At 38.7% G+C, this 20,135-nt stretch overlaps 1 protein-coding gene and 1 long non-coding RNA gene across 2 annotated transcripts; both read left to right on the forward strand.

The window, feature by feature from the left end:
- Positions 1-1,369: 1,369 nt before the first annotated feature.
- Positions 1,370-3,123, forward strand: LOC119727603. The gene is made up of 3 exons (XR_005270987.1): positions 1,370-1,568; positions 1,723-1,815; positions 1,980-3,123. It is a non-coding gene; the product is annotated as an uncharacterized LOC119727603 (long non-coding RNA).
- Positions 3,124-4,805: 1,682 nt separating this feature from the next.
- Positions 4,806-13,157, forward strand: LOC119727602 (ATP-binding cassette sub-family E member 1-like). Its single transcript, XM_038199554.1, has 16 exons — positions 4,806-4,904; positions 6,324-6,452; positions 7,032-7,117; positions 7,293-7,390; positions 7,597-7,714; positions 7,883-8,020; positions 8,655-8,724; positions 9,017-9,113; positions 9,327-9,416; positions 9,667-9,788; positions 9,890-10,039; positions 10,356-10,490; positions 10,828-10,997; positions 11,191-11,333; positions 11,644-11,766; positions 11,952-13,157. Exons 2-16 carry the CDS (start codon positions 6,350-6,352, stop codon positions 12,109-12,111), a joined length of 1,803 nt encoding a protein of 600 aa, XP_038055482.1. The 5' UTR covers positions 4,806-4,904; positions 6,324-6,349; the 3' UTR covers positions 12,112-13,157.
- Positions 13,158-20,135: the final 6,978 nt, after the last annotated feature.

The following is a 20,135-nucleotide window of genomic DNA, read 5'->3' on the forward strand; positions in this document are numbered from 1 at the left end:
ACCCTGGGTGTATGATGGCACAGCATGGGACGTCATGAGCGGGATCAGCGAAAAGGCTAAACATTATAAGGGCAGGCAGGGAGCCATCGAACACGCCATGAAGAAGCTGTTCGAACGACTGAAGCGAGAGGGAATCATGACTTAACTGGTCCGAGTCGATTATAATGGCCCATTATCTCCAATTGTATTTTTTTTTTAAAGCCCACTTGGTCATTCCTTAATATGCTTTAATTGGCTACAGTGAGTTATTAATAAGGATGATTAACTTTGATTGTTCAAAAGAAGACTTTCTTGTTGGCCAGTTAGCTTTTCTTTGCTACTCAGAAGTATGCTCATTATAATTTTGATTGAATTTGAAGTCGTTTTTAAGGTCTAACTGGACTATCATTGTATCAGTAATAATATATGTAAAACTAACCCTATAGTGTAACTATCATGTCGGATACCCACTTGTATGCCAACTTCCCTGCATGCTGTCAAATTTTCACAAATGTAATGTTCAGAGGTGGCAGCAAGTCATTTTTGCAAGTCCAAGTCAGGTCACAAGTCATTGTTTATTTCTTTGACTATTTCGTATTTTTGTTGTCATTTGTCTTTGTATTTACATGTGTAAGCTTATTTCTCATATCTACTAATTCTGTAATGTGACATTGTGCCCGCACTACTCCGTATTGTATACGTGTATTCCAAGCACTAATAATAAATTATACTTGTTCCCACCTAACCTTTATAAAACTGCACAGCATTTTCAAACTTTATGAATAAGAGTTGAAATTAAACTTGGCACTGCTAAAGCAAAAATTGTGTAAATGTTTTCGAGTGTCTTTGTTTGTCACCCCTCCAATGATAAGAGAGAATGTTACAGCCCGGGGATTTCCCCATTAGGTCGTTGACGTAATGCGTTCAAAATACGCTAAACTTCTCACATTGAGTTCGAAGGTGAAGGGTGTAATTAGATCATGTATGGTTTTATTATTCCGCACGTAGGCCTATTGCTGCTATTTTAGTATGAACAAAAAATGTATATTCCATCTGTATTGCTTCATATGTACCGCTTTGTACATTCAGAACTAGGGGCAAATTGATACGGATCGAGACTTTTGTATAATCTCCAATGGGGCATTCCATCTTTAGTTACTTCAAGAGATGGGGTGGTGGGGGGGGGGGGTCATAATTAGCATACTCTTTCTCACTTCGAGCCCTGGCTCCTAAACTCAACTTCCAAAACATAATTTAACATAATTTTAAGTACAATGGTGCACTGCTGATTTCCCAGAATTCAAGACCTTTGGGTTTTTCCGGCCCGGCTGCGGCATGCAGACGGGATCCGGGAAGTCCCTGCTATTTCCTTGCCAGTAGGCCTATTTCAAAACATCTTTGTAAAATTTCCACTTTTGAGTCACGGGCGAACAGTGCTATAAAAAGGCACGTCAGTGTAAGCCGTCCTTATATCGGTACTGAACATCGAAAGAAGACAATTCCATCTTCATTCAACATATCTTGGCAAGACAGTGATCAGGATTTAAAAAAAAAAACCTGTCGTCTGGGACGTGAGCATCTGAGATCAGGTTGGATTCTTTACAGTGTTCTTTTATTGGGAACTAAAGACGTGCAAATGACATCATGTCTCTATTGTGCCTCTTGATAATGAGGAAAATGTTGACGTCTTTCATGGATGACGATCATTAATTAATTTGTTTAGTATCCTGTTTTTCTTGCCAGATACCAATCAGTATGGCAAATGCGATCCTCGACCCAAATGTCATCAAGGCGATAGTGGAATTCGTCAACAGCACAGTCAATGAGGAGGGACAGGTAGGCCGATAATTATATGGTTAGATTATAGTCATTGAATTCGCAAAGGAAAGAGTGGCAAGTGAAGGAGTCACAGATAAAGAGAAACCTTGTGTATCTCCCAATCATGTCATTTTCTTTTCAAACTCCTGTATTATTGAAATTATTATCACATTTAATTGCAGGTGACAATTGCAGATCGTGTAATCAAATACAGTGCCAAGGGGCGCGTGCATAGTTTGAAAGAACCCTGGGTGTATGATGGCACGGCATGGGACGTCATGAGCGGGATCAGCGAAAAGGCTAAACATTATAAGAGCAGGCAGGGAGCCATCGAACACGCCATGAAGAAGCTGTTCGAACGACTGAAGAGAGAGGGAATCATGACTTAACTGGTCCGAGTCGATAATAATGGCCCATTATATCTCCGATTTTTTTTTTCGAAAAAAAAAGTCCACTTGGTCATTCCTTAATATGCTTTAATTGGCTACAATTGGTTATTAATAAGGATGATTAACTTTGATTGTTCAAAAGAAGACTTTCTTGTTGGTTAGCTTTTCTTTGTTACTGAGAAGTAATGTTACTCATTGTTACTCATTATAATTTTGATTGAAGTCGTTTTAAGGTCTAACTGGACTATTATTGTATCAGTAATATATGTATAAAACTAACACTATAGTGTAACTATCATGTTGTCGGATACCCACTTGTATGCCAACTTCCATGCATGCTGTCAAATTTTCACAAATGTAATGTCGTTATAAATCTTTCAACTCACCATGGTCACAACCAGCAGAATTGTGTTTCCCATATTTTTTTTTTAATTCTTAAAAAGCATCTTCGACGTTATAGCGAAATCTTAATATTTTGTCGGAATTAAATGAGTTGAGATTATAGAGACTAACTACCTTTTGAAAACAAAATCGACATCTTTTTCATAATTATGTAATCTGTTCGGGGGCAATTGCATTTCTTTCTTTTATATTTTTGTGCAGATTGTTAGCTGAGAAAGAAATGATTGGTTAAAATTGAATACTACTGAGAAGAACTACCGTCCTTCGAGTAAAATGCCATGCAATTTCTTGGGTATTTTCACAATAAGTTGTTTTTTTTCTTCTTTTTTTCTTTTTTCATTTATTGCGTCTAGCGCTTTTATTTCTCGCAACATTGTTTACATTTTTTAGAAAAACGTACGTACTTAATACATAGTTACATTATACATGTATTACATTAATTAAAATAACATGTTACAAAAACTTATTCCAGAAGACTTTGTTTTTCTTCTGTAATTTAGCTCTCCAGTAAAGTTCTCGAATGAAAGTGTCAAAAGTGTTGATCCACTTATTGTCTTGATATGTCTTTAATCTTACTTTGAATATGGAATACATTGCTACTGTTATAATCAAATTTATTTCAAATTCGAAATCAAGGCTTGTTACTAAATTAAACATTTTTGGCAATTCAAAATAATGTTTTGTTATCGCTTGGTAATACTGAGCAAATTCATTCCAAAAGTTTAATGTATGTTCACGTGTCACGAAACTATGATTGTAATCATCAATCTCGTTACATAAGCAACACAACGGATTATTTACAATTTTCCATTTATACAATAAGTTTTTGGTCGGTAGTATGCGGTGTAGAAATTTGTAATTAAAGTTTCTTAACTTAGCTTCTTTTATATTCATAATGTTGTGTTTCCACACAGAATTCCACTGTATTTCTTCATTTAGTACATCTTCCCAGCGCTTGTGACTAACTGGCGTTTTACTCTTTTCGTCAATTAAAACCTTGTATATTTCTTTAGTTGTAATATTTTCTAAACTGCTTAAAGCACATTGACGTATACCTGCCTTTCAAAGGGAGTTTTGTTTTTATTATTTGCTAGGGTTCTCAACCATTCTTTTGGTATGGCCTTCTTTAATGTGTACATTTCTGCTAACCAGTTATGTTTCTTAATTAGTTTGTCTCTGATATACTCAATTGACAATTCACCATTTTCGGTCAGAAGGTCATTAACGTAAATGATGTTGGATTTAATCCAGTTGCTTAAATACAATGGCTTTTTTTCAAAAATACCTTATATAGTTATTACCCCACAGTATTTGTGCTTTTATATTAGTTGGCTGTAAATCAATTTGTACAGTCTTTGTTGAGTTTAGTTCCTGCCAACAAAATATTAACTCTTTATAAAATTGTGGAAGGTTTAATGTAATACTTGAACAGCACTTTGCTTTTTAAAAATTCATATTGAGGACTGAAAGGTCTGGGCAACATGAGTTTAAAAAAAATTGCAAAGGATTTTCCATTTCCCAATCTTATTGTTTAACAATTTAAATACCCAGTTACATTTATATTATATTATGCTATATTATGAGATTGGAAGTCAGTTAGGTTAAGACCACCTTCGTTTAAATTGCGAATCATTGTTTTTATTGAAATTTTGTCTGTTTTGCCATTCCAGATAAACGGAAACACTAAGTTATCTATTTTCGAAACATACTTTTGTTCTATGATGCACCGAGTTTCATACTTTTTCGTCACTCGATGACCGAGAGAGGGGGGGGGGGGGCGCAGAGGGGGCACTCTGCCTCCCCGGCGTGTTTTTTTTTTATGACAAATAGGCCTAGGCTATTTGTTTCAGTAATTATTTCAATAGATGGTTAGAGAGTTCCAACATCAATAAAAAAAAAAAAACCCGCTCAAAAACCATTACAATGCGCCGTGAAAATGGGCATAATTTGCAGTATGCATAATAATGGTCATTTGGAAGATATGGGTACCAGCCCCCCCCCCCCCCCCCGCCTCCTTGATTTTACGGAGAACAAGTGTCCGGAGAAAAAACATGTTTACATTTCGGCGCAGATGTGCGGTTGCCCCCCCCCCCCCCCCCCCACCCCCCGACATCAAAAGCTGGATATGCTACTGGGGGAACCCCTTTTTCATTAGAGTTAAAGCTCCGCCCACGATGATGAACCACATTTTCTTTTCACATTATTGCGCAATCTTTAATTGTCGATAGAGGGCGCTATTTCACCTCACCGTACATGTGGAATTTCTCCCATATCCCGCCATTGCAACTTCGTGAGATCTTTTCTAACATACGGCGGGTAAGTTATTCAAATGTCTTGTCCCCACATAAGTAATGTTTTAATAATTATTATACATAATAAATCAGTTATTCAGTTACGTTTTGTTATATAATTATGCATGTTATGTTGACCAGGTCCATGACAATGTTGTTGACGTATGCTTCCGCATGACGTGTGTAGCTATGTTGCCCAGTCATGCCAGTTTGCGGACACACACTGATTCAGTGATTGCTAAATTTTGGGCGTCTGATTGGGTAGGCTATATGGAGGATTCCTCCATGGGTATGTTACGCCCCAACCATGGAGGAAGGAACACAACTATAGTTGGGATCGTCCCAACTATAGTTGGGACGGTCCGCGTCATGACCGCCAATGACCGCCGGGGTAGTAGTTCGTAGCGAGTGCAGCTGCACAGTGCAAATTGCCGATAGATTAGCCCCATAAATGTGGCCAATTTACTGGACTACCTCCGTAAATAAAGGCCACATTTTAGTTGGAACATGTACAAAAACATGTAGAACTTTGTCAATTTTGATTTTCACATTTAGGCTTAGTTTGTTGTTTATTTTTGCTTTAGTTTTAATAGAAGCATACTCATTAGGCCTATACTCACCCTTTTTATAGGCTAATCAGAAAGTGCTGCCTTTTTCAGATGTCTATTTTTCGTGAAATTTCCAGATTCGTTTGCACACGTTTGCTTATCAAACTTTGAACATGAAATTTCACGAAAAATATGCATACAAAAAATGAGTTGCACAGAAAATTAAGCAGAATTTTTTTTTCAGCAGAATTACCGGTATGTAGATTGGTGTTTCTGATAAAAAAGAACAAGATAGAGAAATATAGGACGTTTGGTTTGAAAAAGCTTCATTTTTTTACAACTGAATGATCCCTGAAACAAACCCTTGCACAATGGAACATTGATTTGGCAGACTTTCAAAGTGGATTTAGCAGAATTTTAACATGGTATTACGGTCATCCTGCCATGTAAGACGGGTAGCTGGGTACCCACTGGTGGGACTCCCACTGTTTTGTGCATGTGGTACCAGACCAGAGTACCAGAGTATCTTTGATTTTCTGATCATTTTAAACACATTCGTTGTGCAGTATTTTTCATCAAATTTCGTTGAAACTAAAAATGGTCATCATCGCAGCGCACTACATTTAATATTGTGAATGTACAGAACTTCGATTTTCATAAAAATGCATAAAAAAAACTAAAAAAATTACATTTCCTATTGAAACATAGGGCCTTCTGTTCAAATTGCAAAAATAATAGAGTCATCAGAATTTTAAAGAAGACAGAATGATGCAGGCTGCAGGAGTCAATCCTTTTACTACACAGTCGATAAATTTCTCGCCTCAGCTTGCCTTTTGAAACTATTGTATAAATCATGATATGAGGGTGATGCTGTTTCTTTTCATTTATTTTCCAAGGTTGAGTTGTGAAACACTCTTTCATAATGGCTGACAAGCTGACACGTATTGCGGTTGTCAGCAATGACAAATGTAAACCTAAAAGATGTCGTCAAGAGTGTAAGAAATCCTGCCCTGTTGTCAGAATGGGTAAGTCTTCCATACTGTCCAGTCCAAGTCTGTCAAGGTTCATTGGGTAGAATCATTAGTGCTGGATATTTCAGATCTGTCACCGTGTTAATTATAGTATTTTTTCATTAATTTTATTTATAGTTAAGCCTGCCTTCAGTTTATTCACAAATAGTCTTTGATTTTGGAGTTTAAGAAATGTCCAAAATTCACCACAAGTGGAAATTATTATATTTGCCTGAATTGAGATTTTTACTTTCTGTCAGTTTCATTTCTAAAGACATCAAAAACTGCCGGAAGAATTTGTATCCAATAAGCTAAGACGGGCATCCAATACATTTTAAAATCTCCGTGTCTTGTTCCCAGACTCATTTGCTTAAAACTCACTGTTCTTGAGTCTGGAGTGCTGAATGGTAACACATACATGTAACTTGTGAAAATGCACGGCTGCTGAAAAGATGACTTCAGCAGCTGATGTGATCCTGCTTTGCCCTAACTTTTTTTTTTACGAATTTCATCTTCTATGAGCTTTTACAAAAACCATTTAAATTCTGTGAGCTTCTTCCTGACACATCTATAACCCTGGTTGTCTATCTGCAGGTAAGCTGTGCATAGAGGTCACACCAGCAGATAAAAGAGCCTTCATCTCTGAAACCCTCTGCATTGGCTGTGGTATCTGCGTCAAGGTAAACCCACTTCCTGTTTACTTGCTTAATGACTTGAATTATGTGGGATGCCTTGCTTTACCCATGGCGTGAGTGAGATTCCAACCAAGGTCATAGGGGTGGAAAAAGAGGGAGGTACCACTTGATCAACTGGTCTCCCCTTCATTATCTTCTCCCATGTTTATATTTCTGACAGAAATGTCCTTTTGAGGCCATCACCATTATCAACCTACCGAGTAATTTAGAGAAGGACACCACGCATCGTTACAGTGCAAACTCCTTCAAGCTTCACAGGCAAGTGGGAAATATTCAAAGGATAGATAGATTTTGTGTATTGTTATTATAATTTAACAGTACAGAGAGTGTACCAAGTGCTTCTAAAGTCAACGATCAAACATGATTAGTATAAGATGGGCGATTCACTTTTGTGCACGTTTGTACATTCAAAATCCAATTTGTATTAAATATGAAATTGAAGTCAATCTGTTTGTTCATGGCAGGTTACCCATACCCAGGCCAGGTGAGGTGTTAGGTCTGGTGGGCACCAACGGTATCGGCAAATCAACGGCACTCAAAATCCTGGCAGGAAAACTCAAACCCAACCTCGGCAAATTTGATGTAAGTTGGAAGAAGCAGAATGACTCGTGTCTCACTATTTGTTTGTCCAGGTGTCCACCCTTTTGTCATTCCATCTGTGTATTTGCGTCTTGGTTGTCATCTTGAAACTTTAGACGTCATTTGAAATTTGAGATGAAATAACCACCTTTTTTTTTCCTTATTTGACAGAGTGTCCCTGACTGGCAGACCATCCTGATTTACTTCCGTGGCTCAGAGCTTCAGAATTACTTCACCAAGGTCTTAGAAGACAACTTGAAAGCCATCATCAAGCCACAGTATGTGGATCAGATCCCTAGAGCAGTCAAGGTAAATACCTTGATAAACATTCATCAAAAGCTTCTTAAAAAGGAGTCAAGTAATTGGCCAGTACTTAATCTGTGACTGCTTAGTAGCTGGTTTAGCTAACTTGCCATTCACAACTTAATTTTCATTAACCTCCTACTGATAGAACTGTCACACACCGTCAAAAAATCAATCCACTTCCTCTCCCATAGCATATGTACACGCTGGTCACCAACCGCCAGAACCCACATGGATTAAACCACATAACTGTCAAAACCTGTTGAAGGGGTTTGATAGTATAGAGTGGCCTTGATTACTGACCCACCACATCTATCAATCTCAGTCAAGGCATGGTAGCCTCAGTTAACAAAACTACCACAGCCTGTCAATTGTACCAATATGAGCCCAATTTACAGAACTGTTAAACCTGTCACCTGATAGATTTTGACCGATAGGGGATCTCTCTCCATGTTGTCACTGAGATAGGGAGGGTTAAATACCCAATGAACAAAAGTAGTAGTGGGGAACCACGTAGTATCCATTTATTCAGTATCATCTGCTATCATTCGGTAGCTGGCAACTAGTATTTTCCAAGCTGTTTTGTCGAAGCTAACAGATTGTTCATCGCAGATCTTTTTTATAATTGTTTCTCTGCCAGGGAACTGTGCAATCACTCCTTGACAAGAAAGATGAGACCAAGACACAAGTACATATCTGTGAACAGCTCGGTAAGCGTGGGGTTGGAGGGCTTGGTAGGAATTGCACACTTTATTTATATGAAAACTCACTACATTTACTTGAAAACTATGGAGGATAGGTCTCTTTGATAAGGTGAATGTATTGAGATCATTAGCAAATAGTACATTCCAAGTCTTTGGATACTTTTGTGTGTGTGGACATATAAGGATTGGGAAAGGCTTGCCTGGATAAACACTTTTAGTACTATAAACTGAATAGCAAGTTTCTTTTGGAGAAATGAATGGCAGGATCTCTTTTTCTCTGTTGATTGATTTGTGGCAGATTTGATGAAAGTTCGTGATCGTAATGTGGAGGATTTGTCTGGTGGTGAGCTGCAGCGATTTGCCTGTGCTGTAGTATGCATACAGAAAGCTGACATGTGAGTAAATGACTACAAGTACAACCAGTGTTTCCAAAGTGCTTAATTACGCTGTTTAGTTAATTAACTTTTTTGGGGCTTGCATGTTCCCCAGTTGGAAGGTTCTGCTACAAGCCGCAAAAATAATACTCAGTTCAATCAAGTTGGCCTTGGGTTGTTGCTGATTTTGTCGTTTCAGTCCTTTAATTGTTGTGTTTTTTCTTTTGATGACAGTTACATGTTTGACGAACCCTCGAGTTACCTTGATGTCAAGCAACGTATCAAAGCTGCCTCTACTATACGATCCTTGCTCCAACTCGACAAGTACGTACCCAGACATGTTTGGTTGCCATATTCAAACCCTAACCAAAACCCTACTCACAAAACAAAAAGCTAATCTCTGGCAGGGTTTTAGACCTACTTGGTTTTCCATTTTTCATTACATCCCCATTTTATCAAGTAATATCCAATTCAGCATTCAACATCCATTGCCTGCTGTGGGATCTGGTTTGATTAGATCCACGTGTTGAGGGTGAGCAGTATATTTTTAACGGCCTTTCTTACTTGTTTTCAGGTACATCATTGTTGTTGAGCACGATCTTAGTGTTCTAGACTACCTGTCTGATTTCATCTGTTGCCTGTATGGATTGCCTGGTGTCTATGGAGTGGTCACTATGCCCTTTGGTGTAAGAGAAGGTAAGATGTTAATAAGATGAAGGTACAAGAGGATTTCTTTTACAAGATCCTTTTTAACTTACACAGTTTTTAAATGGGCTGTATAATTGATTTCCTTGCAGGTATCAACATTTTTCTGGATGGTTATGTGCCGACGGAAAATCTTCGTTTCAGAGAAACCTCCCTGGTCTTCAAGGTTTCGGAGACGGCGGATGAGGAAGAGATTAAGAGGATGCGTCGCTATAAATACCCTAAGATGTCCAAGACATTAGGTAAAGATAACAAAATACTGCTTGACCCAATTGTACCCTAAACCAATGGAATCAAACCTATCTTTACACAACCCAACCCAACCCAACCCAACGCACCCATCCCAACCCAAATCAACCAACCCAGCCCAGCCCAACCCAGCCCAGCCCAGCCCAACCCAACCCAGCCCAACCCAACCCATTGCAAAACAGCCCCAACCCCAAGCGTAACCCAACCCTACCCCACCCTCAACCTTCAGAAAGGATAAAATTTCAAGAACAGTCCCAAGCTTTTATTTCCAATAGCCTGTCCACTTCAACTCCTTCTTTCTGCCACCAGGTGGTTTTCATCTAGACATTGAACCAGGAGAGTTTACTGATTCAGAAATCTTGGTCATGCTTGGAGAGAACGGTACTGGCAAGACGACATTCATCCGCATGCTGGCTGGCAAGCTCAGACCCGATGAGGGTTCTGGTGAGTAGTTTTCAAGATAATTATTGACTAGAATAATCCACATCCAGCACCAATTGTCATAGAAGCCCCAAGCATAAAACACTGCTTAACAACATTAATAAGTATGAATGAGTCCAACCTAAGTCACAAATAAATGTTAGCCATATAGTTCTATTTGCCATACAATATCTATCTGTCTAATTGAAAGTTGTTCAAAAAGCATCTTGCTAGTAAAGAGAAACGTGTTATAATAAATTTACAGCTGGTAAATGATTTTGTTCCCTTGGTATTGGTTTGACATGAATCCAAAGGAACACTGAATGTTGATATCTAACACTCTTGACGAATCACTGTACAGACGATGTTCCTCAGTTGAACATCAGTTACAAACCACAGAAGATCAGTCCTAAGTCAATGGGTACAGTGCGACAACTTCTCCATGAGAAGATCCGAGATGCCTACGTCCATCCTCAGTTCATCGCTGACGTCATGAAACCTCTGCTGATTGAGAGTGTCTTCGACCAAGAGGTATCTTGACAAATTTGTTTTCAGTACTCTTTTTTTGTTTTGTTTATGATTTCCTACATTGATTCCAAGGGTTGTTCAAAAGGTCACAAAATCACTCATTAAAATCCACTTCCCCATGGTCATTTGTGTTTACAGGAAGATCTTCATTTTGCACTATTTTACTATTAACTTTTTGTATTTTTGACTTTTACAGGTTCAGAATCTATCTGGTGGTGAGTTGCAGCGTGTTGCTTTGACACTTTGCCTTGGTAAACCAGCCGATGTGTACCTCATCGACGAGCCCTCTGCCTACTTAGACTCTGAACAACGTCTCGTGGCTGCAAAGGTCATCAAGAGGTCGGTATAAAGAGCAAAAAATCACAATAACTGAAATGTCTTCATGTGGCATAAACATTTCCGCAGGCATAAATATCAGAGTTAAAAATGAACATCAAATGTCATTGAAGTTTGTGGGAAGCTTTGTGTTATCATTTTTTGGGGGATAACAGTTATTTGAGGATATTTTCCCAGCAGGCAGGTATCTAACGTATTAGTGGCATTCATACAGTTTTGTTAGGATTAAGGACTTTTTCTGTGTCTCTTTGTAAGTTAACTCTAAGGTTTTGGAGTGATTTTATTTTTATTTGGTCTGTCTCGATACTCCCAGGTTCATTCTGCATGCTAAGAAGACCGGCTTCGTTGTTGAACACGATTTCATCATGGCTACGTACCTCGCTGATCGTGTCATTGTCTTTGAAGGAACACCATCCATCACGACCAAGGCTAACTCGTAAGTATCCCAGAATGCATTGAGTCTACCATGACGGCCTGCCTAATTATGGCTGGGACCGACAGAATAAGTCAAAGTAAAAAAGATCAGAAGATCAGTAATTTTCCACTGTGCAAGAAACTGTCTTCCACATTGTACCTTAAATTTTCAAAAGATATCATGTCCCTCTCTGTTGTTGATTGCAGGCCGCAGTCTCTTCTCAACGGCATGAACCGTTTCCTGGCTTCGCTGGCGATCACCTTCAGAAGAGATCCCAAGAACTTCAGGCCCCGCATCAACAAGATGCATTCAGTCAAGGATACAGATCAGAAGAGGTCTGGCCAGTACTTCTTCTTAGAAGACTAAAGTCCTCAGGTCGAAGGTCGCAGGGTTTCACAGGAATCTCACTGGAATCCACTCTGAGATGTTGGAGTTTTGAGTTCCAGAAATGTGTGGATTTTGTGTGAAACTTGAATTAAGTGGCACCCAGTTATGTCAAGAAAAGAAGTTATAAAGAGCAAGGTCACAAGTTATAAGCTGGATACAAATAAAAAACACATGAATTCATAATTTAGGAGAAACTTCAAGGTTCCGACTGAGTTCATATTTCTTTCCCCAGAAGTCATCATCCAGAGTGTATCATGTTGAGTTTAAGACTGCTATATTGTGGCCAACTGGGTCAAACATTTTTTTGACTGAAAATTTAACTTTCATGGAGTATATCTGGCTTTATGTGTTTATTGCGTCATTGATCCATGAACGAGGACTCTCTCTTTGATGCAACAACTTTTCAGAATAGAATGCACAAGTGGGCATGCTTTTTTTTAAACTCTCAATTGCAAAAAAATAAATGTATTTATCTGTTTCTTTAACTTATACAAAGGAACATTTTACGTTACCAGTCTTCATAAAGCAAGGTTTTGAAATTAAGTTACACTTGATGTGAAAAACACTACTGTGCTATTATTATTACATTCTGTAAGAGTTGAATAAAATGTACTGTCCAACATTGTCTAGATATCAGGAAAATGTCCCAAAACACGCTTCTGAAAAATACCTTGCTATGGAGTCTTTTTGTGGGTAGAATTATTTCAATTTTTAGACTGCTGCAGTTTTTTTGTTTCACTAGATATTCCGATCAAATTATATTTACATTCGTGGTGTATCAAAAACCAGACCCTGATTTTAAATCGCATTTGCCTTCCACAAACAAAAAATGGGCTATGCTTTCTTGCTGAATTGTCGAACGATATCCCCAGCAGATTACATGTATAGGCCTACACATGTGTTTCAGAAAAACGGATAACGTTTTCGTCGTAAATCTTGTACACTTCCGCCATTAAAAAAGTCTGGTTATTTGTAATATATGAATCCTGGACCACCTGAATAAATACAGTCAGTAATAAAAAAAGGTTTTTCTTTTTGTTGTGTTAATTCCCCTTGCAAACTGTCGAAGATCAGAGGAAGTGACAGTTTCTTTCTGTACAGCTGTTAAATTAGAAGAATCCCCAGTGATACATTGTAGGACATGATATGTTTGACAATAAGGATGAAAACGATTTAATGAAATGTTCAAAAACGAGGAAAAAGCTTCAAAATTTGTCGAGGAGTAGAGTAGGATTTGTATGCCCTCTCTCCTCATCCAAACCTAGATATGCCTCAGATAACTAAACAAGGTGCCATGAATGTGACGCGCGTGGTGGGACAAGCATCGGGGAGGTTTTCATCCATATTTGTGGGGATTCCCCGGCCTCAGATATTTAACGAACGCAGTGGACCGTGACATATTGTTGGTTCCTGGTATTGCGCACACGCCATAGAGCAAACATTTACGTTCATGTAATAATGGTTGATCAGATATGAAGGTAAGTTACTCAGATAAGGTTTTTTTTTTGTCGAGGTTTTCCCTTCAAATGTTAACTGGGTTATCATTTGCCCAGTAGTCCTGCTGACATTAAAATCTAAGTTAAACGAGCTGTAGTAGGTGAGAAACTCCCTTTATTTATGACTGGATTTAAACCTAGTGTACAAAATACAAATGTAGTATACTTCCGGGATTTGATGGCTGTTGATAACGTTCAATTTCCAAAACAATTCTGAGATAATTACCAGTTGTATTTCATATTGACAGGCTTTTGAGTCACAGTGTTTTATTATACTTTTGTCAATCCTGGCCAGCTTGGATTGGGTTGTTTTTGTTGATTTTTGTGGATTGCTTGATGTATTTTTGTAATTTGGCCGAATAAATAATTAAAATATTAATAATGTTTTATCGCAATACACAAAGCAAGGGGGAAAAATCAACAGAATGGAAACTTCTTTCAAACACAGAAAGTCTCAACTTTGTCCCTGCAACTTCTAGAGAAACGTCTCCTTTTTCTGTCTAGACAACCATGTCACTCTAGTTTGGTCAGATGGCTTCAACGAGAGCATCAGGGGGCGTGTTTGGTGAAGGGACTGGGGGACTATTTGGCACGTGTGGCAGCATGGATCGCAAAGGAACAAGTCTCAAATTTACTGTGAGTCCTTGTTAGAGTCGGTAAGGCCAAAAAAAAAAGTCTCCGGTTTCTGGTATGCGCGCGCGTCGCCGTAGCCATGCGCGTCGGCAAAATGAAAAAGTTTTTTTTCCAATGAAAGATGATGTCTCAACACCGCCAAATTCACTGGTTTGACTGGAATCCTGCTGCTGCACAATTTTAACGTGTTTTTAGATGGGGTTATGATCGAGAATGCTTTACGTGGCTTCCCTGGACTCCCATGTATTTGCACTAAGTCTAGTCGGGCACCATTTGCAGTCATCAGCCGACATTTGAGGCAAAAAAATCAGGTAAAAAAAAAAAAAAAGCCGCGTCGCCGCATCACTTTTTGGGCAAGCTCCATACCAGAAACCGGAGACTTATTTTTTTTGGCCTAAATGTATGTGTTTTTTTTTTAACTTGCAGATTCACTAGCAGATTCAGAACCACTTTTTTGGGGGGGGGGGGGCAAGCATAGAAGGGGCTGTTGAGGAAGGAGGGGCAGCTGGACCTTATTTTACGTCACTATGACCATGGAGGAATAAGAACAGACTTTTATGTTCTATTTTTCTTTTAGCCTGTTACTAGCACTGATACCATGGTTAAGAATGGACAGTCAACCAGTGTCAACACAAGACATCAGGTCATGACAGCTATGAAGGAATATGAAAATGACAAAAGTTTGAGGTATGATCAAATTCAGTTTTAAAGGCATTTTTTAGGCGTTGCATTAATGTACTTTAAACATTCAAGTTTTGTAATGTCAGAATGTTTGTGTTATTTCAATATTCCAGGAGTTACGTATGGAAGACTATACTGCCAATCGTAAAGGACCGAGTAGTACAGGTCTACTAGGTCAAGGTATGACCCAAGTGGACAATAAGGCGGGTGGATTGTTCGGCCAATCAACAGCTTCGTCTGGTACTGGATCCACCTTTGGTCAGAATTGACCAATGTTTGGCACAGGAACACAATGTTTTAAGCTTTTATCTTTTCTTTGTCTTTTGTTTTTAATGTGTAAAACCCATCATCTGTTAAGGTTTGTCGCCCTCTGTTTGCAAGATTAATAAGACAAAGTTTAGGAAAGATTTTCAATACACACAGTTTGATCCAAGTTGTTCCGACCACTTATATATATATAAAAAAAAAATCATATTTATTTTACAGCTGCCTTTGGAAACAGCAGTGGTGGCTTGTTTAGCGGTCAGCAGACGCAGCAGTCTGGAGGGTTATTTGGTCAGAGCACGGGCTTAGGAACAACAGGGAGCACTGGATTGGGGTTTAGTCCCAGCAGCGGTGGTTTGTTTGGCGGGCAACAGACACAGCAGACAGGGGGTTTATTTGGTCAGAAGATGGGCTTTGGAATGGCGGGGAGCACCAAATTAGGGTTTAGGGATAAGTCTACCTACGTATTCGGTCAGACCATGGTCAGATTGGAGCCGAGGTAATTATAAACAAAAACAAACTTTTCCTGACATGGGTATTTAGAGTTCTTATGTGTTCAAGGAAACATTACGTCGTAAACATTTGTGGATCAGTTAAGTAGGAATACTTTATTCAGTGGGGGATTGAACGAATAAAAAAAAAGCAACTTCTGGAGACTTTACTTTGTCATTTTGTTTTTAGTCAATCTGTTGAAACTGTTCACCTGTATTATTACGTATCAATTGCATTGAACTTAAGATCCACTTTGAATCATTTGCTTGTACTGTGCGTGATATGTCAGACATTTACACTATACCACAATCATTAGCATTCACATTTTGACATCGTCTTCAAGTTTTCTGTGGCAGTCTAAGTTATAGCACACTCTGTCATATGACCCCACAGAGTCTTGGTCTGTCTAACACGGATCCTACAACCCAAAGCAAGAGTGAGTCTGGTTCTACACCCACTAGTGGCGCCACTGGGTTTGGGACTGGGAGCACATCGGGATTTCGTCAAAAAGTATGTTGAAACAACTCGCAGAGGTGGCAGCAAGTCATTTTTTGCAAGTCCAAGTCAAGTCACAAGTCATTGTTTGCAAGTCCAAGTCAAGTCACAAGTCATTAGGTCCAGTCACAAGTCAAGGCACAAGTCATTAGGTCCAGTCACAAGTCAAGTCACAAGTCATTTGGTCTAAAAACAAGTCAAGTCACAAGTATCTTTGTCCAAGAACACGTCAAGTTGCACATTATTTTGTCCAGCTGTAATAAGCTAAAAGAATTAACCTGGCATGAACTTACGAGTTATTTTTAACATGCCTCCTTAATTCCCCTTTTTCAATGTGTTGCAATTACTATTCTTGTAGTTTATCACATATCTGTCGGATATTAGCCCTTTTTATACTTTAATAAATTTACTTTACATTGTAGAAATAAATGTTGAGATGACCGTGAAAAAAAAGACTTCCTCACTCGATTACATGTAGTATACTAACACTTTATTGTTCAATTTTCATGTATACTAAACGCCTACCAATGGGTTAGGCTATCCGGTATTTTACATGCAATTGACAAAGGCCTGCTTTCTTTTCATGAAAGGTTCCTTTCAAAGTTTGTTCAACCAATACATTAAGCAAGAGACAATTGGTCATTGAAAACTGTAGTTTGTAGTGACAGTCTTATTGAACACTTTTTAAACTAGTGGGAACTATTCATTTTACTGGATTCAGTCACTGAGGTCTATTTTCTGGAATGAAAAAGCTAATTAAAAGTATAATAGCTTAATTAAAGTGTATTGGGTCGCTCGAGTAGCGTCTGACTTGGGTTGGTAACAAGTCATTTTTTTGCAATCCCAAGTTTGCCAATTTCTGTTAGCCAAAATCTACTTCATCCATGGAATGACTTTATGACCGGTTTTCCAAGAAAATGTATTTGTGTTTATTCTTTTAGCCTGTTACTAGCACCGATACTAAGAGTGGAGTATCAACCAGTATCAGAACAAGACACCAGGTCATCGCAGCTATGACACATTATGAACACAAAAGTTTTGAGGTAAAGTCAAATTTCACTTGTTCGTTAAGAAGGGGATTTTGTTCGAGGTAATTTTTTTGGTAAAGTTCGTTTTGATTTAATTTTGAATTTGTTTTTCTGTTACAACCTTCAAGAAATTATATTATTTTAAGAGATGCGATGGAAGATGTTTACACGTCCACCATTTTGTGTAAAAGAACAACTACTATATGTCAAGGCATGACCCAAGTGGACAATACGACTATTATTTCTTTCAACATTTTTTGTATTGGCGCCTTGATCGGTTTTCCGGATAGGTGCGCTGTATAACTCCTTATTGGTATTACTTTTTAGTTTTATTACTATTATTAAAAAGGCTGATGGAGTGTTCGCCGAGTCAACAGCTTCATCAGGAAAGAGCTTCACTTTGTGTCAGGAAAAACTTACAGTTCATGCTAAAGCACAATGTGAGTGTGTTGCAAATTTCTTAAGTTTCACCTTGCTTTGTTCTAGATTATCTATTGAGTGATAGAAAATGATTTTGTTACATTTAAGTTGCTTGAAGATTAATGGCATGTTGCTAGTTCATTGGGAGTGTACTTTGTGCACAACTAGTCCCTCACATTTTCCAAAAATTCTGCTTCATCTCTGGCCTCTGGGTAAGTTTGAAGTCTCAAATATTTCAACCAATTGTTGGTATTTTTCAAGAGTAGCCCCTTTTTCTGTTGAATTCTTTCCTAGCTGACGCATATCATGGTGTGTATGGAGTGTTTCCTTCAACCACAAGTGGTACCGACATCAAGGTGAACATGAGTAATTGTGTGGTTTAAGAAAGTTTAAAACTGTTGTGAAAATTGTAGGTATTGCTTCCTAGTGAATTTGGTTATTTTGTTATGATGGATGTAAACTATACCTTGTAGGCCTATCCAGACTACAAACTGTTTCTCTTTAGGCTGTTATTTGGGCAAATAGTTACAAGAGACAAATTATCTCATAGCATACAAAGATGAAGAGTAAAATCGTGTGTCGATTTTTTAAAATCTCTATCCTGCAAAATCTCGCCCTGATGCTGTAACAGTCTTCCCTTTTGACAATATGCAGGCGGAACCTCTACTTGGAAGTAACCTTCCCCTCAGCATAAGAAATAAAACAACTCCTTCATCAGAATCAGTGGAGAATGATGATGACCTAATAAAAAATCTTCAGGATAAGAAAGCAAAGTTGGAGAGAGCTATCAAAGCGCGTCAGCTGCAAGAGGAAATCCAATCACTGGAAGCTAAGCTGAGTGAGATGAAGGATCCAAAGCAAGGCAAGACTGACGATGCCTCATCAATAGGAGCCACGCCCTAACCGTCAAAAGACACCGAGACCCACAGAGTCGCGGATTCTATAGAGCAACAGGAACAGATGTAGACTCCACGGAAAATAGGGCACAAAACAAAAACATCAGCATCTCCACTTTGATATTTTCCAAAGCAGAGATTTGTTTATTGAGCCGCATACATGCTGTGGCATCATCAAATACGCCAGTAGAATTGCATGTCTGTAACTTGTCCCTGATATTTAACGACATGATTCGTAACCATCTTATTTTCTTTCATCCTTTACTCAAAGTCTCCAAGAAAGATCCAGAAGGCAGTGAGGAGAACAAGGAGGAGGTGATCCAGAACAGTTTGGGTTTGTGCAGATTGAGTTATGGTAATGGGTAGTTGCAAACAGGCGCCCAAAGAATCTCAACTTCAGTTTTAATTTCCACCTATTTATACATTGACATTTTTAAGGGCAGATCCAGAACACAATTTTTGGGGGGCCCAAAAAAATTTTGGTCCCCCAAAAGTGGGTCCAAAAAATTACGGCATGGAGTTCGGGGCCCGCTTAAGGGCCCCGAAAATGTGGTGGATTCTAGATGCTCTGTGGTGCGATCTTAGGCAATTTCTGACCACAAAACCAATGTTTTTTTAAGGAAAAGATGGTGGTGTACTCATTGACTGCCTTTATTGCGACGTGACTTTAAAAAAATGGTTCGTTGTTTTTTTTTTTTTTTTTGGGGGGGGGGGGGACATGGCCCTCATTGCCCCCCCCCCGATCCGCCCCTGGATATGCCTCTGATAACTATACAACCCATATCTTTGTGCCAGTAAGCGGTGGATGTGACGTGGTGGCATTGGGAAGGTTTCTCATCCATATTTCTGGGGATTCCCCGGCCTGAGATATTTACCGAACGCCGTGGACCGTGACATATTGTTGGTTCCTGGTATTGCTCATCACGCCATAGAGCAAACATTTACGTTAATGTAATAATGGTTGATCAGATATGAAGGTAAGTAACATTATTACTCTGCTTGTGAGGCAAGTTCAGATAGATTTTTGTCAAGGTTTTTCCTCAAATTAAAACATTAAATGTAGCTTGGAAGTCTATATGCTGCTATTAAAAAAAACAAATTTTGCCGACTGATGTATACGAAGGTTAGTCCTTTATTTACGACTGGATCTACACCTATGATTATGTTCAAAACACTATAGACTTCCAGGATTTGGTTGCTGTAAATTGGGTCTTAAAGCATTACAAAGACGAAGCATCAAAGTCTATCTTTTCATCCAAGGCTAGATATGCCTCTGATTACTAAACAACCCATATTTTGTGCCATTGCGTGGTGGATGTGGATGGGATCGGATACGTATTGGGGAGGTTTTTATTGACTCCGCCCCTCCGTGCTAAAGAGACCGGTGTAACATGAAACTAGAATATATGTTTGTGGACAAACATAGGGCTGTTTCGGTAACTTTTTGTGACATGTGACATGTAAATTTCAAGTATAAGTCCCATCAAAGAAGGATGTGTAGTTCTGCCAATTAATTACTGATTGCGGTGGACCTTGACCCTCTACAGCCTTGGGGTAGTATTGCTCACACCGTACTATAGAGCGAAATGCGTTCATGT

This window comes from Patiria miniata, unplaced genomic scaffold (assembly GCF_015706575.1).
Source record: "Patiria miniata isolate m_02_andy unplaced genomic scaffold, ASM1570657v1 HiC_scaffold_20, whole genome shotgun sequence".
NCBI lineage: Eukaryota > Metazoa > Echinodermata > Asteroidea > Valvatida > Asterinidae > Patiria > Patiria miniata.